Source organism: Desmodus rotundus, chromosome 11 (genome assembly GCF_022682495.2).
Source record: "Desmodus rotundus isolate HL8 chromosome 11, HLdesRot8A.1, whole genome shotgun sequence".
NCBI lineage: Eukaryota > Metazoa > Chordata > Mammalia > Chiroptera > Phyllostomidae > Desmodus > Desmodus rotundus.
The window spans coordinates 102,517,847-102,544,004 of record NC_071397.1 but is presented as its reverse complement, the minus strand read 5'-3'; the positions used below and the strand labels follow the sequence as shown (position 1 = coordinate 102,544,004).

The 26,158-nt window shown below is 59.5% G+C and overlaps 1 protein-coding gene across 2 annotated transcripts in view; it reads right to left on the bottom strand.

The window, feature by feature from the left end:
• Positions 1 to 16,768: 16,768 nt before the first annotated feature.
• SMOC2 (SPARC related modular calcium binding 2) overlaps positions 16,769 to 26,158 on the bottom strand; it is an 87,460-nt gene continuing 78,070 nt past the window's right edge. For both annotated transcript variants that reach the window (XM_053914331.1, XM_053914332.2), the window contains exons 11-13: positions 24,948 to 25,222; positions 20,338 to 20,375; positions 16,769 to 18,076 (exon numbers count right to left, since the gene is read on the bottom strand). In XM_053914331.1, coding sequence (XP_053770306.1) covers positions 18,059 to 18,076; positions 20,338 to 20,375; positions 24,948 to 25,222 — 331 coding nt within the window. In that variant the 3' untranslated portion in view covers positions 16,769 to 18,058. The remainder of the gene's footprint in view (positions 18,077 to 20,337; positions 20,376 to 24,947; positions 25,223 to 26,158) is intronic.

Below are 26,158 nucleotides of genomic sequence, written 5' to 3'. Positions count from 1 at the left end.
AATGCCAGAGCGCAGAGTCATCGAGGGACTCGCTGAGACCCGGCGCTGTGAGGGCTGCCTCCCTCTGCCACCTGGACCCGAACCCTGGCCATCCTGAGCAGGTAGCCCACACGGGAGGAGGCCTCGTCTTGCCTTCCCGCACGGCTATGCTGGGGGGTGGGGAGCGCACGGAGGGCCCCCGGGAGGCGACCCCTGCTCGCAGGGGTGCTGTGTGCGGACACACTCACATGCCTGGCAAGGCTGCTGTTGCACAAGTGCTTCTGGTGTTGCCTTGAGCGTGACACTAGGGCAGAGCATGTCCTCTGAACCCTGGGGTCCCGCAGGGTGTCCGGGGCCAGGCGGGCAGGCAGCAGCGAGCAGCAGAGAGCAGGCTGAGGGGAGGGCCCTGCCCACCTCACCTGCCTCACCCCACCCGGATCAGGGGATGTGTCTGACACTCTGTGGCTCCTCACGGAGTCCCGTCTGGAGAAGAGGTGGCGGGAGCTGAGCCCCCTCCCCGTGCAAACGTGCGTGGCCGCTCAGGGCACCAAACGGGTGAGCCCCACAAGGGAGCAGGCGTCTCCACCAGCTCTCCTCCATCCCATTTTCGCTTCCCGTCCACCAGGAAAGCTTCCGCCTACTGTGCATTGACTTACAGAGGGGGGTTCAGGCGCTCGGGCATCTTGTTGGAACAGTGAGTATAACGTCGTCTTTGCTGAGGGACAGGAATGAGCGCGGGGATGGGGCCCAGCGCGGCTGAGAAGACGGGCAGGGCACGCGGACACCAGTGTCCCCGCCGCGCCGTCCGTGAGAGAAGGGCGATGTGGCTTCAACAATGAACTTTCCCACATGTACCGGTCACAGCCACCGCAACTCAGCGTCTGACCTTCGCAGTGCCTGGAATATTCGGGACAGGTTTGGTGTTTTTGTTTGGACTAGTCTCTTTTTGAAGTTTATTTTTACTTTAAAATTTAAAGTTATTAAAAAAATTTAACTGCTGGGTTTCACGTCTCGTGGAAGCGCGCTCACGGACTCCCAGGCTAACCTTTTCCAGCCTTCCCCACGGCTCAGCTTTCAAGCCCGTTTGGCGCCTCTGGAGAGACATGAATTTTTCCTAGACAAGGTTTTTATGGTTTCATTTTGTAACATTTAACTACATGTTTGATGAAGAAACCACAAAACCTCACGAACCTATATGCAGCAATGTCAGATGAAATCTGCTGATTTTGTTCGAGGCTTCAATATCGCCATATGATTTCAGTCAAAACCATGCAAATTAAGACAAAGCTGAAGGGGAAACCAAATGAAGGGCTTGGAGATCTCACCATCTGACGTGTGGGGTCACCCAGCTGCACCCCAGGACCCGCGACGGAGCTGCCCCTTCTGGAAAGGGGACCCCCTCCAGCCACAGGGGGTGCTGCGGGCCGCAGGCTGTGCTTGGGGGTCACAGGACATCACGGTTTAATCAATGTTCTGAGAAGTGTGAGCACACAGCAAGCGTCACCCCAGCCCCACTGGAGCCGTCTACCGCACCCCCGTCCCCGGGAACCTTGACTGGGGGACACGCTGCTGGCCCAGCTCCTGCGGGAGGGAAGGGCGCCGGCCAGGCCAGCTGCCCCGGGACCAAGGACACAAACAGCCAGCACTGTTTTTGACAAGCTCAGGTGGACCCTGTCCAAACGCAACAGCTTCACTGAAAAGGTCGCCTTTGATTATGAAACCTACTGTGCCCGATGCTGTGAGGAGATGGAACTTGGACCAAAACCTCCAAACACGGAGCCAGCGGGCTCTCTGGGCACACGGCCGTCCGACCCCCCACCCCGGGCTGTTGGGAACACAGTGACCAACAACAGTGCGTGCAGCCTGCCGACTCCCTCCCAGCTCCGCCCACCTCTGAACTTGTCGCCGAGAGAGAGAGAGAGAGAGAGAGAGAGAGAGAGAGAGAGACAGAGAGACAGAGACAGAGAGACAGAGAGACAGAGAGACAGAGAGAGACAGAGAGAGAGACAGAGAGAGAGGCGGGTTTGGATGCACGGTACTGAGGGCACAGGAGAGGAAAGGGTCACATGCAACAAGGACAGTGTCCTTCTCCGTAAGGCAGATGGGTGTGGCCGGGCACAGCTCCCCCGGCCCAGCTGAGGGTCACCGATTTCCACAGTCCAACCACTCCTCCCTCCGGCGCCCCCTCGGCCCCACCTGGAGCTCTGGGCAGAGTCCCAAAGGCCACAGGTCTAAAAGATGCAGACCCCAGCACTTCCCTGCAGGGGCAAAGCCCCCTCCCTTTAACTCCCGGGCTCCTTTTTGCCCTCTTGTTCCCAGAAGACCCCTCCCCGCTGGCCACCTGCTTGCCCCGCTGTGATCGGGCACGCCAGTCTCAAACGAGGAGCACAAAGGGAAGATGCAGAGAGAAACACGTGAGTTGGCACGTGCTGTTTTCTGCAGCAGATGGTGGTTGGCTGTGTCTCGGGTTCTCCGGGAGCCAAACATGCCGCGGCCTGCAGCACGCACTGGCGACTGGACGCCAGCACACACAAGGACGTCATTGTCCCGCCCAGTGCAAGGCCCAGCCACAAAGCCACGGCGGGGAGCCGAAGGCACACTGCGGAGCTGGCCCACTTCGGGGGTAGGAAGCAGGACTTCAAGGGGACTCGGAAGGCACACACAAGAAAAAGCCCCTCCTGCAGCTCAAATCAGATCTGGACGGTCCGCAGGGCGAGGGGCCGGCGGGAGGGCGTGAGGAAGGCCTGGCCACACTCCACCCAGTCAGCCTCTCACAGGCTGCAGGTGCCTGTGTCAACCAACGACCTCGTGGGCGCCAGCTCAAAGCCAACAGGAACCCCCCGTTCTGCACGGGGTGAAGAAGAAACCCTATTAGGTGCAAACACCTCAACCATGACACAGCAGGGCCTGGACGCCCACAGCTGTAAGGCGGCTGCTCCCGGATGCGGGTCGTGTGAGGGGCCCCAGTGCAGAAATGGCCGCGAGGCTCCGCTTTTGTTTCGTTTCCAATTTCAGCCCAATTAAACCCCCAGGGGCCCTTCTTAGCAGGCGTCTCCTTTCTCAGGGTCCACCGCTGTCACGGGGCGCGAGGCAGGGCTGTAGAGGCCCAGCCCCACCATCACCATCTGCTAACGCTCTTCTCTTAAGGGCATCGGTCGTCTAGCCCTGATTCAGAAATACCTGTATTCTGTTTCTCAGCCGTCGCCTCGAACACCGGCTAGGCCCTCACCAACTCGGGCGAGGCTTTTGGGGAGAGTGGCAACTGTTCATCGAGCACGTCCAAGGGCCTAGAGCTCGTGGCCCCTTCCTGTCCTCCCAGCTACGCCGCGAGGGGGCGGATCTGCGCTCACAGGTGGGGAAACCGGCACACGTCTCAGGCTGCGCCCACCCACGGCTCAGCCCCACAGCCCCCGGCCGCCCCCAGTCCTGCAGCTTTCCTCAGTGTCCCTCGTCCGCTTCCTGAATTTCTGTACTTCCCTGTGCTGGCACGAAACCGCGGCTCCGATAGCTCTCTGCTCTCCTGCCCAGCCCCTTCGCTCTACCTCCGGCTGTAGTCTGGCTGTAGTCTGGGCCGCTCCCCCAGACCACCCACGACAGGGGCTCGTGGACAACAGACCTTTACTTCACCCAGCTCTGGAGGCTGCACGTCCAAGATCAAGGGGCCGACAGACTCAAGTCCAATGAGAACCACTTCCTGGTTCCTAGCGCTGGCTGCTCGCTGCGTCCCCACACCGTGGCAGGTGCAGAGAGCCCCTGGGGTCCCCTGTGCCAGGGCACCGGCCCCACCCTGCGGGCTCACCCTCGTGACCTCACCACCTCCCCTCCTCACTCCGTCACTTTGGGGGTGGGATTCACTTGTCAGTCGTCTGTAGCACCCTCCCCACTCGTCCTGCCACCTGCAGGACCCCCCAGACTGCAGCCTTGCGGTCGCCAAGACAGTGCCTCCTTGGCCATCCCTCCCACTCTCGTCCCCGTCGTCCCGAGCTCTCTCCCCAGACTTTACATTATCACACGGCTCCATCTGTGCACCGTGGGGCCTGGGTTTACTCTCTCATTTTGAACCATTTTCTTGAAATAGCAATTGTATTTATGACGCAAATAATAAGCCTAGACTTTCAAAATAATGGTGTCGGGCACATGTGCCCTGTCCTCATAAATGTCAAGAGGAGAGCGCAAAGAACAAGGACGAGGTAACGTCACCGCAAAACCGCTCAAGCTCTGGTCCAAGAACACGTACTAGTCCTGCCTCATCAGCCAGAGCACTTCACAGACGCCCCCTTCAGGGGCCTTACCGCCCTGCGCCAGCCACCTGACTTCCTCCCCATCACAGGAAGGTCCCAGCACAGACTCAGTTCCAGGGAGGCATGTGATAGTAACCAAAAAGGCCACAAAAAGTGCAAACAGAGGATGTTGTACGTAACCGATATTATAATGAGTTCAAGCGATGGGAGCAGTGAGTATTCATTCTCGCTAAACGTGTAACCGGAAAGGGGTTAACATCTTACACGCTGCAACACGGAACGTTAAAGACCACGTTGAATGTGCACTGATTTTTATCAGTCGGTTCTGCCGCGACCACAGCCGTGGTGACTCACATCGGTCACCCATGTTGGCTGTGCCAGGCCCTCTTCTGGGTTTTATTAAACTCTTAATACTACATTTTAAATTTTATCTATTAGCAATTTAACCTTCACATCAGCCCAGGAAGTAGGCTCTGTGATGACAAATGGACTTGGTGTTTCCCGGAGCTGTAAACGGGCTCATGAGTCTACTTTCGCCGAGTCGCTGTGCTGTTCTTAGCACTGCACCCCTGGCGCGAGAAGTGTCTCAGGCCCCACTTTTTCCTCGGGGTCACCCGAGACCGTCCCAGCGTTTTGTTACTGAGTCACGGGCTGACAGACAGACAAACAAAAATTGCCGAAAACTGCACAGAACCAACTGTTGTTGTTTAAATTGCTTCCTTGATGTTGCTAAAACCATCAGGGCATTGTAAGCATTTCAAACACTAAAGAAAAGTGCCCTTCCCCACATTTCTTTGGAGAGATAAGCAACAGACACAATGAGTGTACTACCCAGCATGCCTTCAGCGAGAAAAGAACCCTGTCCTGGGGGCCCCGGGGGCTCTGATACAGTGACTTACAGAGACGCTTAGAAGAAACGATTTTCCACACGAAGAAGGCGGTGTTTGAGCGTCTTCCTGCACCCGCCCACTTTCCTCCCCGTGAAGTCATCTGCCGAGGGCCCAGCTGGGGTCCCGCCCAGAGAGAACGAGAAGTTACACACACCTGTAGGCACTTGGCTGAGACACAGGTGCAAGACAATCTCACGTCTGCCCCGGAGGCCAGGTGGCTGCCTTGGGGGGTATGAAAGGGTTAACACCTGTGGCCTCTTCCCCAGCCTCAAGGTGGAGAAGATACCATTCCCTCCAGGGAAAGACAAATGAGGAGGCTCCAGCAGGACCCAGGACCTCAGGGACCTGTGTATCCCCCGACAATCCTCACACCTCCTCCCCCGCACCTGCTCCGAGACACAGCAGGAGCTCGGAAGGTTCTGGAAACCACGGTGGCCGAGAATCGCTGACTCTTCAGAAGGAAGACTGAACACCTGTATGATGGTGTGCACACATCATACCTGTATCGTCCATCCCAAATCTGCGGCTGGGGGGTTTCTAAATGACAACTACAGAATTCCCTTTAATTTGGGAAGTCATACGTGCAGTAAAGCTGAAAGCGAATTTGACATCTAACAAAAGTCCTGCACGAAATCACCACTTCACGTCCCAGAAAGTAAAACAGCAGCTTCTACCAGAACGGCTTTCATAACAAGATCGTCAGAAAGTTCTTGCCCACAGTGAGCGGCACAACCCAGGAGCGTCGGTTCCAAAGACCCCTGAGTCACCGTAGATGCCCTCGCTGCCGCTGTGTCTGGGCAGTTATTCCAGAATTCGCCCAGAGGGTCCGAGGATGCAAGGGCAGATTCTGTAAGGGGACGCACATTTTGAGAGGAATAAGGCTGACAGCGTTTGTGAAATTTCTCCACCACTCTGTGTCTCCAAGTGGTGTCCTGCTGGGTCCTGATGAGGGAGAGCCCGAGCCTGGCCGTGACCACCTGCTTCCAAAGCAAACGAGGACCGAGAAATGTGGAGATGGCGCCCAGGCTCTCACCGCATCACTCACACTCAAAGGGGTCCTGGCTGAGGCCTTCGGACAGGTCAGAGGGAACTGTGCTCCTCCCACTACAGTCCACGGCGCCACTGGTACATCATGTGAGACCCACACACCCCTGAGCTGCTGGAACGCAGCCTGTCCTCGAGGTGGGGACGTCTTGCCCAGAGCCACCATCGGAAATGCAAACAAGGGTTACCCTTCACCACCTCCCGCCTGCTCCTGGCTCCGAGCCCATGTGTCTTGTCATAGAACTCACCGCTCCATGAAGGGTTGTCATCACACTTTATGGGGGGGAGATTGAAGCCAGGAAACACTGAGGACACCCCAGGGCCCACGGGTGGAGCGGAGAGTGGAGAGCGGAGATCCAGGCCGGGCTGGACCAGGCCTCTCAGCCACCAATCTGCCACCTGCTCATGGGACCTGCCCTTTGTCGGCACGAAAACCTCAGGGCTGTTGGACAAGGCTGTGTTTTGTTTGTTTGTTAATCTGTTTCTTTTAAAAGTGGATCCTGTTCCCAGTAAAACAATCTCTTTCTTAGCAGCAACTATGAGAATGAAGGCAGGCAGCCTTTTCTCCGTTTGCCACGATTCAGGGGCAGCTGCTTCTCCATAAAATGTCCGCGTTTATAGTGAGGGGCCACCGAGCAGGCCCTGGGCAGGCGTGGGGACAAGCGGGACTCCGAGGGCGGTCGCTCACACTGGCATGCCAGGAGGGTCACTGACCTGGCTGTAGCACGAGATCTGTTTACGATTCTCGCAGTTTCTTATCACTTTCTCATGATTTTCTCGCCTGCAAAGTGCGGCCCATCACATGCATTCCGGAGGCACCCTGCCTCGTCCCAGCGCACGCGTGGTGGCCCGCCGGCCGCCCCCCACCGTCCCCTGCCGTGGCTGCACCCCCACCCGTCCAGGTGTCTGCGGCTGCCCTCGGCTGCTTCCGTGACTCCAGCAGCAAGAGCCAGCCTGTCGCCCTTGCGTCTCCCTCACCGCCCTGGACGGTGGTCCTGTGTGGAGGCGGAGCCGGGTGCAGACAGGAGGCCAGCGTCTGTCGGGCTGCAGTCCGGCAGTTGTGACAAAAACTGGCCCAGTGACGAAGGCCGGCAAGTGCACACCGTTAAGCGTTGGTACTGGCTGTCCTTGAGCCTCCCAAACACACAAACACAGAGCAGTGGGCTCCTCTCTCCCTCCTGCCCACGTCTCCTCTCTGCCCCTCGGGGCTCCCTGGTGCGTGTCCCTGGCCGTTCCCCGTGGCCACCTGTGGTCCCCAGGCTGCCCCCCTCTAACCATAAAGTAGCTCATGCACTGCCGTGTGGCTGCGCAGGGTCCGAGGGACAAATCAGCCTGGACGTGCACCCGTGGGACGTGCGGTCCTTCTGAGGCTGCCTGAAAGAGAGGCCGTCGGGGCTGCGGGGGCTTCCGTCAGGGTCCCAGCAAAACGCAGCCGACCGAGGGGACCTGGCGTGGCACGCTGCTTCCCTCAGATTCATGGGCCCCCGGGCCCCCGCGACCCCGCGCCCGCCCGGCCAGCCGGGGTCTCCTCCGCCTGCATCTGCGTCTTCACCGCCAAACACCTGCAGAGCCCGGTGCAGAGGGACCGGGTGTCTCCATGGGCAACGTCTCCGGGTCACGGTTTTACGACTATTTGCTTTACGTCATTTGAGGTTATAATTGGAGCTACCATGAAAAACTGCAAATGAATGGAATGTTCATTTCTCATTTTATGTGAATTTTAAAAATACTTCCTGAAACTTTCCCAAATAGCAATGAAAAGGGACATGCAAACGCCCTGCTTGCTCAGGGAGGCTCCCAGCAGCCCGTCCCCCGGCTCCTGCCTGCGCCCCTGTGGCCGACAGTCGCCCCTGAGCGTCACTGTGCCGGGCGGGCGTGGGCAGCCAGGCGAGGGAGCAGACACGGCACCCGCCCCGGGGCCGGCTCCAGCTTGTGGTTCTCGTCTGCAGGGCCTGAGAGGCGGCCGTGTCCTCCCCGATGCTCCCAGGCAGGCTCTGCCCCGGAAAACTGCGGGGCCCTGTCCTCAGGAGCCCTGGCCACCAGCAGAACAAAGCGGTGCACTCATTCCGCGAGGCCCAGGCCCTGTCCACACCAGCTCTTCTCAGAAGCACTCACACCCTGGGTCCCACAGGGCCCCCCAGAGTACGTGGGCGCCCAGGGTCAGACACCCAGGATCGGACGCATCAGTGCCCAGTGGGGGTCTAGCAGGTTCAACATCTGGGGGACCTTGAGGCGCTGACTAAGTCTAACACCCCCCGTTGCCGACTCTGCCCTCGCCCTGCACCCACTGCACACCTGTGCCGATGGCCCCGGGGAGTCGCGCTCCCGGAGGCCGTGGGGCCCTCTGTCCAGTGTTAGAAGTGAAGAGGTGACCGGTACTTAGTGTGAACTGGCCATCGACGGAGCATTCGGCGCCCTGTGCCATTTTCCGAGATGGCTGTCCTTGGGAATGTTCTCTCTGAACAGAGAAAGTGGAGACTCCCCTGAGATTGGCTTTGGTTTCTTAGGGTCAGCCAGTCTGCTGAGCGGATGCCTGGGGTCAGTGGATCCAGCCCCTCCGGCTCCTCGTGTCAGAGATGGGGCAGGAGGCGCAGACCCGAGGGGGACCCTCCTGGTTACCTGGGGGTGAGCACGGAGCGCGGGGGGCTCGCCGAGGATTAATTAAGTGCTCCTCCCTGCCAGGCCCACAACCCCAGTCCTCGCTAATGGAGTCTCCACAGTCGCTTTTAAAATAAATCCCTGTTGTGAAATTCATTTTAATTCTATGTCAGACTCCACTTCTTTACCCTTTTCATATATATATATATATATACACACACACACGGGGGGGTTCAGGAGGAGCAGAGGGGTGAGGGAGGTGTGGAATGCGGGAGCGGAGCCAGACGCCTGGAGACAAGACCTGGGCCACCTGAGGCCTCCGAGCCAGCAGGCGCATTCCGCAGGGCACCTGGCCCCGTGGAACACGATCTGCAAAGGGGGCCAACATTCCTCCCGGCCCAGGGGGCGACCAGTCCTCGGACAATGGGCGTCATTGAGAAGGGCCGTCGCAGGCAGGTGCGCTCCCACGAGACGGGCAAACTCACCGTGCTGACTGGGGCGCGTCTCACCCCTGACTCTTGTGGAGGGTGCTGGCCACGTCGACGCAGACTAGTCCCTAGGCGGAGAGGCGCTTAGGGCTGCTGCAGGTCTCTCTCTGATGGTCTGAACATGTGAGCGAAGACAAAAACCTGTGAAATCTGCTAAGAGCATTCACTTAACACTCTTCTGTTAAAGCCCAACCCGTCAACGGCCCCCTTTTCCCAACAGTTTCAAAGGGTTTTACGAGCCTGCTCCCTAAACCTGTGGGAGGACAGCGTCTTGGGAAAGGAAGAGAAGGAAAAGCGAAGGGAAGAAAACGCACGCACAGAAACGGCGAGGCAGACGTGCACGCAGAGGACGAAGAAAGGACTCAGTGAGCGTGAGGGCGTGAGGGAGACGGCCGCTCCGAGCGAGACGGCCTCGGAGCCCTCGTGCCTAAGCTCACTCCGTGCTCCGTCCTGAAAGGTGGAGCGTAAGCTGCAGACACGTGAGCGTGGACGATGCCAAGTGGCCTTTCAGGGAGTAACTGAGCTGCGCAGAGGTCCTCTTCCCGGAGGGAAGCAGAGACACCGTATAACTTAAAAGGTGTTAGATAACGTAAAATCAAGGGTTCTGAAAACGTTTGGTAACCCTGACAGGATGCCAGCGCCGTGCACGGCCATCCAGACCAACAGAGGGGAAGAGACGGCGCCCACAGAAAGGACACCCCACCGCTCAGCACGGCCGGGGGGCCGGAGCGAGAAGGAAGTCGTGTCAGTAGGAAGTGCGGCGTCCAGTTGTTCTTATTGCATCAACAGTCACCATAAATGTAAGTGGAGCTGCCTCGCCTCATGCAACACAGAAAAACAGTAAATTATTTTTAAAATAAAATTTGAATTAAAAAAATCTAGATTTATGCGGCTTACAGGAGAAGTTATTAAGATTAAAAAACACACACAAAAAAACTAGAAACGAAGAGAAAAGAAAGCTGTGACGAGAAAGCTGACGTGGCAGCAACAATGTCGGAGGAAGTAGAACACAGAGCAGAGACACCAAGTAGGGAAGGAGTGCGTCGGGGGCTGGCGGGTGTCCCTCGGAAAAGGTGTCATATCACACCCACCACTACTGCAGACCGTGGGAAGATCCCTTAAAGGTATTATTCGTAAATGTTTTATTACTTGGACACAACGTGTTTATGGAAGTGGCGAGGGTGGGCCGTCCTCTAACAGGAGTTCTGTCCTTATGAAAGGGGATGTTGACACAGAGAGGCGCAGAGGGGGGCACCGTGAGGACACGGGAGGGAGTCTGGTGAAGAAGGCCAGCGCCCGGGGCAGGGCCGCCCAGGTCCACGGAGCCGCAGACTAGCGACCCTGCCCCCACCTGGGCTTGGACTTCCGGCTTCTGTGAGCAAATTGGTCCCTGTGGGGTCCGCTCCCCCGCCCCAGCCCACCCCAGTGTGCCGACCTGCCGCAGCTGCCCCGGGGCGCTGACCCAGAGGGACTCGCTCACATTCAGTGAAGAGTGAGAGAGTTAGGGGGGCTTCGTCTCCACGTCTCAGAGGGGCCTCCCGTGGACCAGCAGAGCTGACAGACGACCGAGTAGAGGGGTGACCCAGCGAGAAATCCACCCTAACACGTGGTGGAAGCAGACTGCCAATTACCCGTCTTTGCAATGGAGAGCGAGCGCTGGCCTCCAGGTGAGCCCACCAGCCACCGGAGCCCCTCACAAGGGAGCCAGCCTGTCCCTGAAGCTCCGCAGCCACGTGCTGCGTCTCCTCTCTGGCCGGGAGAGTCCTGGATGGCGTCCTCACCTGCACCGAAAATCCGCTGCTCAGTGCAGCTGCCTCCTTCGATCATCCCAGCAAGGTCTTCTGGGCAGCTTGCCGCTGCCTCCCCGTCTCGCACGTCCACGCTGTGCGGGGACTTCTTTCCTTGAACCTCGGGACCAGCCCCCGCCCGCCGCACACTCTTCCCCTGCCGCCACGTCGTGCTCAGCCTTCATGGATCGGAGAGATCAAGGGCCTGGCTGGGGGTCGGGCGTTGGCGTGAGGGAATGCAGCGGCCGGTGGGACTCTCCATCCAGGCCACGGACCCTTTCAGCACATCAGCCACGTGGCCCTCTCACTCTCGTGCCCCTCAGGGGCGCTCCCCGGGACGAGGGGCCTCGCTTCGGCCGGCCTGCCTGCCTGGCCAGGCGCGATGGTGGTTCTGGCGTCTGGGTTACAGTGAGAGACTGCGGTTCTTTCTCTTGCTCGAGCTCTCAGAGGCCGTGGCCGGGTGACCGCTGACCGGCCTGATGTCAGTCGCGTCGCGTGTCGGGGACCAGGGAGGCCCGAGGGGGAAAGGAGACGGGGTGGCCAGTCCGTGGGGCAGTGGGCAGGCACTCCCACTGATTAAGTCGGCCTCCTTACATGGGTGCAGCTGTCACACCAGCGGTCACCGGTCACAGGTCACCGAGACAAACACAATAATGATGAAAACACTGGAACTACTGGGGGTGACCCATCGGGGCACAGGGACAGGAAGTAAGCGCGGGTTGCTGGGGAAACAGTGGGCCGTGGGCGCAGAGCCGGTCTTCACGGCCCCCAGCTCTCCTGCGCCCAGGTCGGCGGGGCCCAGCGAGTGACGTCAGACCTGAGCGGTCACACAGCCGCCTCAGGCGACTGGAAGCTGGAAACCCAACGCACTGCTGAGGTCGCTGCTCCTTAAAGAAGAGCCCACACAGAGAGTCACAGAGCCTTCACGCTCATGTGGCCACGAACGCACTCGTCATCGAGGTGTGAAAAGTGACCCCGGGAAAACGTGTGGCCTTCAGCATGTGTCGGAAAAATGCAAGAGCCAAACGTCCATCTCGCGGGATCAGGAGCATCGAACGGCCGGCCGATCGGCCGACAGACTCCTCACCGTGACCCCGTAGAGGCGGGGTGAACACCTCACCGCACTGTGGCAGGGCCCCAGCTCCCAGCTCCCAGCTCCGGGGAGGCCCTGTCCCGCCACCCGGCGGGGCGTCTGTCCCTTCGCCTCGGCTGCCGGGGAGCCCACGCTTCCATCCTGCATTCGCCCCAGCACGGTCCGCCCTGCACATGCTCTGGCCACGGGCGTCATCTTAGGCTGGTATTTTATTTCTTTTAAAGGTTTTGTTTGTTTGTTTGTTTGTTTTAGAGAGAGGAGAAGGGAGGCAGAAAGAGAGGGAGAGAAACGTCCGTCCACGTATGGGTTGCCTTTGTGCGCACCCCTACCGGGGACGAACCCACAACCCAGGCACTGCTCTGGCCAGGAATCAGACGGCGACCTTTCCCTTTGCAGGACGACACCCAGCCCGTGGAGGCGCACGGGTCAGGGCTACGTTCTTTCTTTCCCATCTCGCTGACTTTATCCTCGTGTGCTGGATGCATTTTGTAAGCTCTGAGGCCGTTTTCCACGGGCTGCCACTGACCGAGGGGAAAAGTGTGCCTTTGACAGAAGGAGAAGCTCCTCGTCGGTGTTTATGAAGCCTGGTTTGGCCGCCCTCGTCACGCAGGAAATGAAAAAGGGCCGGCACGTCCGTCGCGCTTCGTTCTTACCTCTCAGCACCTCTGATCGCTGCTCCTGGGGGTCCTTGGCTTTTCTAACTGCAAACACGCACGGCAGCGCAAAGGCAGCGCCCGTGTCCGTGGTGGCAAAGCCCACGATCCATTCGGGCCGAGGTCGGTCACGCTGAGCCACGAGTGACGTGTCTGATGGCTCTGAACCGTTTGCGAGGCCTGGACGGACTGGAGTAAATGCCCTCACTGTGCTTCACATACTTGGGTGCAGTGAGTCCTGAACACATTTGGTTAATCAGCATCTCTCTGCCCCTTAATCTTGAAATGCAAGTGGGGTTTAAAGGAAATCATGGTGCATGTGTTTCTAATCCCTCTGCTCTCACTGAAACTTATGTGAACGCTGCTTGGTAATAGTTATCTGATGTCCAAACGTTTTTGAACTGTTAGCGTTTTCTCAAAGGCAGGACCTGACGTTTGGAATCGCAATGCGCTCGAAACCCCGCGGACTTCCACTCTGCACCCGCGAGGCCTGGCTCGGCGTCCGTGCACGAGCACATGGCCTTCTCCACAAACGGCTGCGGAGGAAGCCGTCGCTTTCCACGCTTCCTCGTGGCAGCCGGCGAGGCGGGGAGGCTGGAGGAAGGGGAGGTGCCGCCACTTCTTTGTGAGGATCAGGACGGCATTAGCTTGGCCACGGTGAGGCTGAGCTGGGGCCCCGTGCCCGCCTCTGGGAGAGCAGCTGTTTTCTGGAGGTGAGGGGGGTGGCAGACCAGGGGAGCAGAATAAACAGGGAGGGCGCGCTTTCTGCCCAAGCGCAGGGCAGAGAGGTCCGCTCTGGAAGGAGAGGCGTTTGAAAACCCTCCTTTTCCGTTGCCCTGAAGTGAGAATTCTTAGGGAGAGGTGGGCTTGGGAGCAGCAGATGACGACAACAAACAGTTGTGTGCAGCGTCCTGAGCAGCGACGGGTTTCCTTTCCCTCTTCCTGTGCTTTGCAAACGCAGCTTTTTTACTTCAAGTCAAGGGCCTGGCGAGCATATTTCTCCGGCCCTGCAGCGGCCGTCCTCCGCGGCAAGCACCGTCCTTCGTGGTGCCAATTTCCAGTGCAGCAGCGACACTGCTGAGGAGCTCGGGGGCCTCTACAAAGACAGAGCTACCTGAGACGAGACCCGAGCACTTCGATGCTGGGCCTGCATGCAACAGGACCCCAGAAGCAGCGGCCCTCGGGGAAGGAGACTTGGGTGTGAGTCCTGGACGGCCCGCCTGTGCCTCTGCAACCCGGGACGGACACACCCAAGCCCACGTGTCCTCATTTGAAAGGTGCAGACAGTAACACCTGTCCAGTCGGCTTCGGGCCTGGATTTGATCAGAGTGTGGAAAAGGGAGGGCAGACCCAGGAGTTCCGCAAACGCGGTTCCGTGTTATTTTGTCACCTACGCACGCCAGCCCCCCCGCCCAGGCGCACCACCCACTGGCCCAGCGGCCTCCTCCCGTGGCCTGGAGCTCATCCGAGGGGGCTGGGGACCCGAGAGGCGCCCACATCGGAGATGCTGGTGAAGGCACATGGGGCCGTGTCTGTGGGTGCATCGTTCACTCATTCATTTACGAATCCGACATTCGCTGTTCTGTCTGTGTGTTAGTTTGCCAGTTCAGAAGCGCCGTGCTCAGCCCTCCCTGGGAAGACTGTGGCCACAGCACAGGCCTGGACAGAGAGCCCTGGCAGGAGGCCTGGGTGAGGGGCGGGAAGGGTCCTGCCCAAGCACCTTCTGGCAGCTTCCAGGATGGTTGTGCCAGTGTGAGGAGCCCAGAAACGGTTTTCGTCTTCAGAGAGCTACGGGTCTGCTCCGGGCAACCTGGGCACACCGCGTGTCCCTGCGGGGTCCCAGGCCCCTCGCTGCGAGGGCAGCATGGTGTCCACACAGAGGCCCCGTCCCTCGGGCTCTGAGACTCCGGGGCTCGTGCACAGTGTGGTGGCTGCCTTCCACCAGGAGGAGCCCAGTGAGCTGGACAGAAACGCTGGGTGGGGGCAATGCCAGCCCTTCTGTCTCCTCATGGGGCCTCTGCCCACTCGGCGCTCTGCATCCGACCCATTCATGCGTCAGCAGGCGGTTGATTCTGCGTGTCGGCGAGGCGAGGCCCTGGCCCCCATTTTTGGGTCACACGCGAATCTAGACATCCTACAAAGGGGTCTTTCAGATGAGATGAGCATCTAACCCATCGGGGTGGACCTCCTGCAGCCAGCTGAACGCGCTGGGAGAAGAGACCAGGGTCCCTCGGGGGGAGAGACGCTGTGAGTGGATGTCCCTCAGTCTTGGTTATAGACACACACGTACACACACACACACACGCACACACACGCACACACACGGCTACACGGGGGGAGAAGAAGCCTGGACCCCCAGGAGCATGTGGGACTGTGACGGGTTGGCGCCGGCACCAGCTGCTCTCACAGCCCTCCCACCCAGGTCCCGTGGCTCAGCGCCACTCTGGCTCATTCTTGTTCATAGCGCTGCCGCGAAAGATAGCTCACACCACCTCTTAGGATGAAGAAGTACCAAAAAGGGCTACGTATCTAACTCGTCAAAAACGTATTCCAGATCACGGCCTGTGGAGCAGTGTGTGTGAAGGGAAAAAACCATCAATCGCCATTGTTATCATCACCATCATCACCACCACCACCATCACCGCCACCTCCGTCACCACGGGCCGAGGGGGTGCGGGACACACTCCTACTTTCTCCGGCCAGCTTGGCCGGCCACATGTGGCCCACCTGGCAGTTTCAGATTATGTGCGTCCTTTCTGCACACTGATAACAAAAACGCTGACACTTTCCACCTGGTAACTTACCCACAAAGGGCCGGTGTCACTTCACGGGTGTGACTGACGAGCCGGTCAGTGCCCTTGAAAGTAAGTGATGTCCTGAGCGGAGGTTTCAAACATCAGACAGGGGGGAGGGCGGCGGGGGAGGGGCGTCCTTCAGGAACACCAGCTGTGCGGGACGCAGGGGCGAGCAGGCTCTGCTCAGATTTGCATCTTAGTGCTCGGCAATGAGAACCATCTGGGGCGGCCAGCGGTTGCCCCGTGCGCTGGCTCCCCGCCGGCAGACTCTCGGGCCCTCCGCTCACCAGCCGTGGTGCATCCCCTTCAGCCTCCCTCACACGTTATCTGTCCCCACCCACCTGCTGGAACCCTGTCCTGCCTGCCTTCCCCCCCCCCCGGGGGGCCTTCCCAACAGCGGCCCTTCTCCGCCCTCCATCCCGGCCTCATCCCCACGGCACAGCGGCCACGCAGCTACTGGGGTGGACAAAAGTCCCTCTTCTCTGGGCAGGAGAGGGCCGGGAGTCCATAGGGGGCCTGCCGGGCAGGACGCCACAGCATGGCGACTGTCGTTAGCACTGCCCTGGGAGCACGTGACGGGGGCCCAGAGTGTGGACCCCACGCGCTCTCCCCACAGGGAAAGCCGCCGCTCCCTGTGTCTGTGTGGGGAGGGGCGGTCTGCACACGGGGGCACGGGGGGCCCGTTTCACAGTGCAGGCACGCCAAGTCGTTACGCCGTGCACGCAAATTCATGCAGCGCCAGTGTCGGCCACACCGCAATAAAACGAGGGAGAGGTGGAAAAAAGCTGCCGCGGCGGCTGAGCGGAGCATCCCGGGGTCTAACCAGGACGGGGCCCGGGCATGAGACGCAGGGAGCAGCATCCGCTTTCATCACAACAGCCTTTGTGTGTCCCCTGTGGTCCCCGTGGCATCGGGCATGGGACCAGTGTCCTCGGGGCTTGGCTGGGACTTTCTCTTTCGCCAAACAAGGGTATGTCCCACACACCCTCTCCCTGAACCTCTCCCCGGAGCTGTGTCCCCGCACCCGCAGGGAACTGAAGCAGGAAAAGGCTCAGGAACCGTCCAAAGTCACCCAGCCGCGGGGCGGAGCCAGATTCCAGCTCATTCCGGCCCAGCGCCCTGTCCTTTCCTCCCCGATGGCCGACACTTAAAATCAAACCACTGTAAAGCTCTGCTTTCAGCCAGAAAGAAAAGACGAAGGACAGTTTCCATAGCAGATTTTATTTCACTCTAAGAAAAATGATTAATCAAAGTTCAGAGATACACAAGATTATCCAGTAAATTTGGGGTCGTAACTGTTTCCTAAGCAACGATGACACGCACTTGAGCTGGTTTGTGGCTCAAAATCTCAGCTTTTACTCCGCAGTTTAAATAAGGAAGCAGCCGCACAGCACGTCCTCCCGCACAGTCACGGGGCCACCACACACGGCACGCATGTGGGGGGCGGGCAGAGGGCTACAGGGGCTTCTCTGCACATGGCTCCCGGCACCCGCTCTGGAGCCACAGTGCCGTGGCCTCTCCCTGACGGCTGTCCAGTGCTGACAGTGGCCCCTGACCACCACCGGCTGGTTCTGTGGCTCACAGGGTGGGCGTCCGGTTCCTGACCTGCCCACCCCCTCCCCAGTGCCACCCGGAGGACTTGCCCAGGGATGAGTTTGGAGGAGATGGCACCCCCCAGGCATAGCTTATCCCGGCTGTGCCTTCTTTGAGGAGACCGTCCAGAGTCGTTCAGGTGACAATTTCACCTGCCAGGGGCTCCGGGTGGCGAGGCCAGGTGCGAGAGGAAAGGCGCAGGCGCGCGGTCACCGCCTGAATACACTTGCTTTTCCAACCGTCGGAGGCCTCCCGCTGCCTGGGCAGCAGGGCCAGCGCGCCAGCGTTGGTTTTACTGCCTGGTTAGCCGGTGCCCACGCTTGAAGTGGCAAAGCAGGGGACTGTCCCCTGGACCCACAGTCACCAGCCTACTGCTGTGGCTGCAAACATGGCAGGAACGGGACCTCGGGAAAGCAGAACAAATGAGCTGAGTCCGAGAAACACATGGCCTGGGGGCATGTGCCACTGTGCTCTGGGACGGTGGCAGGTGACAAACCTGTAGGGACCCAGGAAGCGCAAAGTTCCAGCAGGGGCCCCAGGAGGCCACGAGGACAATATGTCTCCATGCAGCGGCTGGCAGGGCGTGAACGCCACCAAGCAGCCACGGGGCTGGAGCCGCAGGCCCCAGGCCACCACCCTCCACTCGGACACACAGGGCCCAGACAGCACAGACATCCGACGTGGAGGGGACCACATGTGGTATGCGATTCGTCCGCCGAAGCCAGTCCCTCCCTCTTCACAGATCAAAGCAGTCTGTTTGAAAACCTCGTTTCTACTACGTGAACTGACATTTGAAGTACAAAGTGCAAATACTATGTGTTTTTGTTTCCGATTTTTAATTGCGTTTTGGTGAGGGATTCTCCCACGCGTCTGGGGCGCTGTGGCCGGGCCCGCTGCTCATCCTTGGTTCCTCGGCTGCAGAGACAAAAACAGAGGTGCCGTTAGTCACTCGCTTGCCTAATCTGGGGAGGCTGCGGCCGCCATCTGCGGGTAAGACGGAACTATCCGCTGGGGACGAGGGGCAGGCAGTACGTGGAAATGAGTAGCAGTGACTCAGAAGAGAGGGCGTGACATCAGGGGGAAATACACGCACGTGACAGGCGGGTGGTTCTGGCTGTGAGGACTCACGGAAACAGCGAAGGCATTCTGGGTGCCTCCTAACTGCCCACACTGCCCGCCGCTCGGCCACCCGCAGCCGCAGGGGAAGCGAGACGCGACGGTTGGGAAAATCAGCACCAACTCCTCGTGTTGTGAGTGGACTCAACACACAAAACGTTCTACGGGAGTTCCTCTAGCCTTGGGTTAATGCACAAAGTAACTTTGATGATCTAATTTATGTCCTGAATTCCAGAAAGGCCTCTTGGCTCCTCCCCTTTCTTTTCCTTCTTCCCACACAGCACTTTCCCTCTCCCGGGGGAAACGCCACTGGAAAGGTTTGTTTGAAGGGCTCGGATTCTGTGCCAAGTTACAAGTAATTTCGGACGAAAGGAGAAGCCAGGTGCAGCCTTCCCGATTTGTTTTTCCAAGTGAGCCTGTCCCTAGCGCTTTGGGTGCTCCGGGCTCCTGTGTCAGGACTTAACTGGCCGTTGGCTGGCTTTGGTCCCCTGAGGAAGGGGTGCACAGGTGCTGAGGACAGAGGGGCCTGTCTCTGAAGCAGGCCAGGGAGGGCTCTGTGGTCGGGACATGGGGACAAAAGGGAGCCCCCGGGGGTTCTGCTGTTATGGGGGCTGGTCCGAGGTGGTGCAGGAGGGCCTGGCACTAACGTGAACCCGCTAGGACACCAGCCCGGGGATCCCACTCTGATCACTTCTGAATCTCAGTGGAAACTGGAGAAGTGGCCGAGGGACCCAGACCACTTTCCAGTTAGATTTCAGCTCATGCGTCTGAGTCTCCCTGCATGTAGTTCTTCCTGCCTCTGGCTGTTCACAGGCGAAACACGTGGCTGCCTGGTGCTGCTCTGTGCTGCTGACGAACGTTTGCCGTCTTCCACTACCGCACCACGGAAGCCACAGCGTCCCGCCCAAGCCCAGAGCCACGCACTGCAGCACCAGCTGCTGAATCAGGGGAACCTCCGTTCTCAAACTTGACTCTTCCCGAAAGGCTGGTCGAGAAGCAATTTGTTCAAAACCCGGACCTCCTCTGTTTGTCGCCTGAGGTGTGTGACTGACCACACGGTGTCGGTGTGAGGGGTGCGGGTGCAGAACCGGTCTGACTAGAACAGCACTGAGGTTGGGGTGACCCTCAGACACCCCAGGGAGAGCGGGAGAGCCCCTCGGCTGGGAAAAGGCTTGGAGCGTGGGCAGTGCGGGCTGGCCACCATGCTTGCCGAGGAGGCCTCTGTGGGTCCCGCGCCCGGAAGGGTCCCTACTCTCGGGCCAGCAGCCCTCTAAAGCTAAGTGATTCGCGCAAGGGTTAAAGAGTTAAAACCACAGACATCTGCCGAACAAAGGACCCGGTCTCACACGCCTTTCTGATGAACCGGTTTTCAGTGGCACCCACAGTGTGTGGGGGACGGCCTCTGCACGCCCACAACCAACACCGGGCCGGCCCCGGGGAAGGTCGGCCGACTTCAGACGGGAGACAGAGTAAACACGCTGGCGTGTGGTCCTGCGGAAGGGGGGCTTTCCCAGCCCGGAGGGAGGGGAACCAGTCCGCTCACGTTTCTCTCCCAGAGAACATTCTAGACCTAGGACGGGCTGCGGCTCGGTGCGCCGTGATCGTCTCTAATTGCGCAGGGAGAACACAGACTCACAGACGCAGGGTGGGTATGGCCCCGGCGGGAAACCGAAAATCCCGCTGGGGCCGCGCACGTGGCTCATCGGGGCCCCTGATGGAAAGGGCCTGTCCCCCTGGACACCCCGCAGGCCTCCTGTCCCCGCCGTCTCCTCAGATAAAATGTACGAGATGCAGTACATTAGGCAGTTCTGGAGAACTGCCTAAAAACAGCCATTTATCTCTACAAAACAAGGGGCCTCCGACGGTTTCCTAAAAACAACTGAAATTTCAAATATCAAAAAGAAAACATTGAGGCAGAATGTCTCAGGTGACTTAACCTGCAGACTGCTGACGGGACCCCGGGAGGTACCCTTGGGTGCGCTTCCCAAGGCTGCAGAACCCTGAGTGTTTACTGCCTGTGAGCAAGCCAGCAAGTCACGAAGGTTAAAGCCCAGACTCACCTGTCTATTAGAAGTGCTCTCCGCATTTCCTTTAGGGGCTGCAGGGGAAAAACAGGAGATGTTACACACCGAACACCGCTCCTTTCGTGGAGAGCTGGGGATACTTCTTCGGGGAGGGACTGGCACCCCCTAGGAAGCCGCCCCCCCCCCAGCAGACCCGCCTCCCGGAGGCAGACAGAGAGGGCGCGGACGCCACGCCAGCCCCACTGCAAACACTTTCTAACCAGACAAGTGCGCCATCCAGCTTCGGGGGGATGTTTCGTTGTGCCAGACACTCCAAAGGCCTGCCCGCCAAGGTGCGGCCGGTCTTCCCGTGCTTCTCAGGCGTCCCCAGGAGGGGACTCAGCCAGGAGCCCGGGAACGAGGCCCTGGGTGCCACACCACTTCTCTCAAACCTCTTGGTTTTCTATTTAAATCATGAGACTCAAACGCGTGTGGCTGAAAATAGCTTTCCCCAGGAAATGGGAGCGGGGACACAAGGGAGATGCGGGGTGCACCCCACGGGGTCTCACTCATGGCCCTGAGGGGCGGAGCAGGAGGGGCAGATGGGCCAGGACCACAGCCCTCACCCTGGTGGCTTCAGCCCTCCTCTGCAGGGCATTGCCATCATCCACCCCCCCGCCCACACACACACTGCGGCCAGCTCCTCCCTCTCCCCCCTGCTCTCTGAGGCCCTGGGATGGCCTTCCGCCCTCCTGGGCTCCTCCCTGTCCCAGCGGACGCAGCCTCTCCCCTCCCCTCGACCACACACTCTGGCTCTCCAGCACTTGGTTTCAACTACACACTTGGATCCCAGTGGCCCCCGGTGTCCACATCCCTGATCTCCCCGGTGACCCCTGACTCTCCCTCAGTCTTCCTTGTCAACCCTTTGATGACCTCCAGTTCAGGGCAAAGTCCCTCCACGGGGTTGGGCTCTGTGCCCCACACACACCACTGGCCTGTCCACCGGCCGTCACCCTGCGTCCAGCCCTCCTGGGCCTGGGCTCCTGCTCTGGGCCCTGCTGTCCCTCCGGCCAGATGCTCCCTCAGCACCTCCTTGGACTCCTGACGGAAGGGCCACCACGTGAGATGCCTGTCCCGCCCGTCACACACCCAGAGCTCAGCCCTGACCCTGCACCCGCCGCTGCCCCGGTCATTGTGCCACTTGCTTCCGCTCTCACAGGCGAACTCGAGTCCGTGTGCCATCCTTTTGCCAATTTTTAGAGCAGGGAGCCCTCCTCCAGCATACATATATTTTTCAGCAAATATCTTTTGAAGAAATCAGTCCACAGAGGGCAGCATGTTTCACCCCAAACGCCGTAACTGTTGACTTCTAGCTACGGGGTAAAAACCCTGAGTAAAGAGCAAAGCCCTCCCCCTTGCAGAGCCCCGGCCTCTTGCTGCAGTGAAGCAAACGCAGCCCCGGGAAAGGGCAAAACCCAAGGGCTCCGAGAAAATCGCAAAACCATTGAATAAGTGCAGACAGTGGACGGTTCCCCAGCGGTAGGTTTGGGCGATTCCAGGACTGGGGCACTTGCAGCCGCGCTGCTTTCCGTGAAATGACGACTCGGGGAGATCAGGCTTTGGGGCCCCGGGCCTCCTCTGAAGAGCTATTACAGCCGTAGCGCCGCGTCCACCCCGAGCCAAGCCGGCTGTCGGTCTCTCCTCCATCTCTCTCATGACCAGCTCGCCTCCCTGGCCCTAGCAGGCAGCTAAGGGTAGAAGATGAGCTGCAATGGCAAACGTTCACATCTTTCCGCACTGAGGAGAAAAAAGAAACCTTTCCGCAGCGTAGAGGAGAAGCGCGCATTCCATTGACGACGCCCAGGGCAGGGTTTCCCTCCAGGCACCGCCGCGAAGGCCCTGCTTCGAAGGCACCGTCCGAAATGTGCGAAGGGCAGGAACACAAGGCCGTCCGCCGACTCACGTCAGCGGGACAGAGCTCACAGTGTCACGGTGACCCCTAGGGGACGGCCATCGAGGGAGGATGCGGGGACAGGAAAGGACTGTCCCCAGGCCCCGTGCTGGGGGTGGGGGTGTGGAGAGCTGACGGCAGAGGCTTTGCAGGTGACACCACGCAGGCAGCCGGCCTGGCAGCGGCTGGGGCCGGCGGGCGATGCGGCTGAAAAGCCCGTCTGCTGTGGGGGGGCTTCCTCCCGGTTGCTGGCTCCTCCGCGGCGGTCGCTTTGGGGAGCCAGGAGGGCGCGACGTAATCTTTTCTGACTTTGCTCTTCTTTGGCGTGATCATTTCTTAAAAGTTTTTAGTCACTTTTCTTTCATTTTTTGTAATCGTGAAAGTGTTGATGAAACTTTCCAATGATTTATCTTTGTCGCAACAACTTCAATGGAAATCTTGTGTGACTGCCTGTGTGTAGGTGTGATGACAAAGTATGTATGTGACGCCTTCACATGCAAAAGTCGCAGCACACGGATGTGCACGTGTGTAGCGCAGAAGTGCCTTTCGGAAGAACACGGATGTAGGTCTGATTCTGTCTGAGGACGAAAGGCCGCAGTTGCTCATGCCCTTTACTGATTCCTCCTGTTTCCAGGATCAGCGCGAATTGCTACGCGTGAGCAAGCGTCAAGGGGGCAGACGAAACCGGGGACGGTTTGGACGTGCAGCAAGTCCCGCCCAGCCCTCCCCGAACGTCCGGGTTTCTCTACCTTTTCACTGACTCAGATCACACAGGAGAAGAAAAAATGACTGATAACCGGACTGAAAAAAAAGTAGGAGAAAACTTAGAAAAGTTTGCAGGGAAAGTAAAAGGGTTCCAGGAACAACTAATTATGTTTCCAAATGCCTAAGGCTCATTTTTGACAAAATAACCGCTTTTAACAAATTCTAGCTTATCTGAGGTTGGGGGGAGTCACAGACGATTTCCTCAGGTCCTGACAGGACAGTAAAACTCAGACCTGTCCGTTCCCTCTCGGGGACCTGAAGGAGGTGACAGCGCTCCTGCTGACCAGCGTTTCTCGTGAGTGACCGTCATGGCCAGAGAGACCCTGCTGCCCCCGGCTCCCACGCTGCCCGTGTCCCTCCCTCGGGGTGTGCAGACGCCCCGGGCCCAGAAGATGTGGCCCCAGAAGCAAGAGGACTTCCTGCGAGCCCGTGGGCCCTGGGCCGTGCCCCGTCCTCTGCGTGTGAACGCTTCCCCCAGCTCAGGCCCCAGGGACGCTGGTGGGGGTGCTGCCAGCCCGGGAGCAGATGGCACCCCAGTGCCGAATGGGGCACACGCCAGAGGAAACGCGCTCGTCTGTGGCCCCTGGAGACGCAGCGGGACCCATGGAAGACAGCCGGTGACACCCGGCTCAGCCCCCAGGGCTCCCGGGACAGTCCCCTCCACCGTCAGAGCCCCGCATCACCTCCAACTTCACAATGCAGACGGCACCGGCCCAGCATCCCCTCCTGGGCTCTTCCCCTCGGGGGGCTGGCTGCTCCTTCATGTGCCCATGGACACCCAGAAAGTCCCCATCACTATGGGGCTCTAAGCCTGTCCCGATCAGAGAGTGGAGGGACAGACCCCCACGCAGGACAGAGGTGCTGAGCTGTCCTCCTGCCGGGAGGCGGCACGGCCACCCCACTCAGAGGGCGAGGGGACGGCCCTGCACTTGCCCTTGGCCTCCAGGCCAGATGTGTTGAGCACAATGTGGGGTGCAGAGGCTCTGCGCCCCGTCTTCACCACACAGCGTGCTGTTGCCCCAGTGAACCTGTCACCAACAAACAAGCAAAAATGTTCCACAGCTACACACCCCCAGCCCGGGACCGATTCCATGGCACCGTATGGAGTGACTACGAGGACAGGTACCGGGACACAGGAGCAATGAGGAGCCGACAAGGGCTGCCTTCGGGAAGCCCCCGGCTGGGTCGGCTGCGTTGTCCCCACCTCAGAGCTGAGCTGCCAACACAGGACCGACAGGGCCCGAGGGGCCCGGGGCTGCGGAACCTGCTCACACACGTCGCCTTGTTCAGGTGTGTGGCTGCAGCTGATGCGAGAATGACAGGCGCGGGGGCAGGGAGGGGAGGGACCCTGGTGCACCCTCCTGGTGCTGGCTTCTGTCCACAGGAGAAAATGAGGCCCTTCCCCATGTAAAGTGGCTCTTCCAGCATCCCCAGCGGCTAGCCGGCAGCACTTGCCACATGTCTCTGCTGGGGACGTTTGGGACCACGAACCAGAGGGCTTTCCTTTGGTGACAGTTGTTTACAGGGCCAGGCCCACCTAAAACACGCACGCAACGGTGAGTGGACGCGCTAACACGCGTCCTCCAGCAGGCAGACGGAAGGCTGCGCTCACAGGAAGGATCCCACTGCTCCTAACCCGGCTGGCGCCTCGGGCTGCAGGCCACACGCAGGGCTAGCCGGTCATCGCCAACAGGCCCAGGACAGGGCCGCAAACACTGAGGCCGCCACCTTTGGATGGGCATCCGGCGCAGCGGGAGCAATGAGACGTCCTCAGCCCCATGCCTGTCACCCCTTTCCCTCCTGCCTGGGGTCCCCGGGGTCTCTCCCTGCTCCGTGGACAGGTGTCCTGCTGGTACCCATGACCCTCTGCCTCGGACCTTAGGACGACCTCGGATTTGGGGGCGGCCGACAGACAGGCCTGTGGCCAGGGGCAGGGAGGGGACGGACTTACTGTGCCGCTTCCTGCTGCCGGCCTTGGCCTCCTCCCGCGTGACGCCCAGGCAGCCCATCAGCTCGTGCACGGAGAGGGACTTGTTGTTGTTCGCGTCACAGTACTCCACGAACTTCTTCACGCACTTTTTGGGTTTGGATTTTTTCCGAAGGAATCTCTTGAAGGGCTTGATTTCCTTCTTGCCAATGTCCCCACTGGAGTTTTTGTCAAGGAGTTTGAAATACCAGTGGACCACTCTCTCCTCCAGCGTGTGGCTGGGGTCGGGCTCGGAGAGCCTGGAAGGACAGCGGTGGTCAGGGGCGCCGGCCGCGCCACCCCCGCCCTCGTCCGCCCACGGGAGGCTGCCCTGTGCGCCCCAGAAGGTCCCAGTGCCTGAGCCCGGCTGGACTTGCCATTGGAGGCAATGTGTATTTAAAAATAATTCAGAGAGAAGGATTCAGCAAAAATGTTTCAGGCTGGTTTCCAAGCTGCAAACGGCACTGACTGTGCACGTGCCAACTACGCGCTTGGCGCCGGCCGAGTCCTGGGGGACAAAAGCAGCCTTGTCCTTGGGTCTGTGCGGCGCGGCCTTGGCCGGGCAGCTCTCACGCGAAGGACCCCTGCCACCCCAGGGCCCCGAGGGTCTCTCCTCCTTCACACGCGGGTCACTCTGTTTCAGGGACGATGACAGGTGCAAATGAAACACACCTGGAAGTGGCACCTAGACGTTTCCCCCTGAATTAAAAAAATTCTCTATTCTACAAGGCCTGGATTTGAGTCAGGGTTTGAAAACCATCCCACACGTTAAGGCAAGCCTTGTCCCTGAGGGGAAGGCGAGGGAGTATGAAAAGTCTACCATCTCCCCTCGGGGCTGCTGGGCTCTGCACGCTGGCTGCGGGGGGCTGGGGGGGGGACGGCTGTGCGCCCCTTCCTGGGAAGAGGGAGCTCGGCACCCACGGGCGCAGCTCCCGGGCGCAGCTGAGTCTTCCCAGGCTCTCAGACTGGTTTGTTTCAGCTTTTCACACACGAGCATCTTTCCACGTCAACGTGAGGTGTCCATGTTAAATCTCGGCGACTCTGGGGCCTTTGAAAGTTTAACTTACTATCCTCTTATAACAATCTCCATTGTCACTGCCTCTCTGTTCCCTTGACTCTCAGGCTAAGACAGAGAGAGAGGAGGGGACGGGAAGCCCAGATCCAGAAGAAGAGATGGGGGTGCGGGGCTGGGAGCG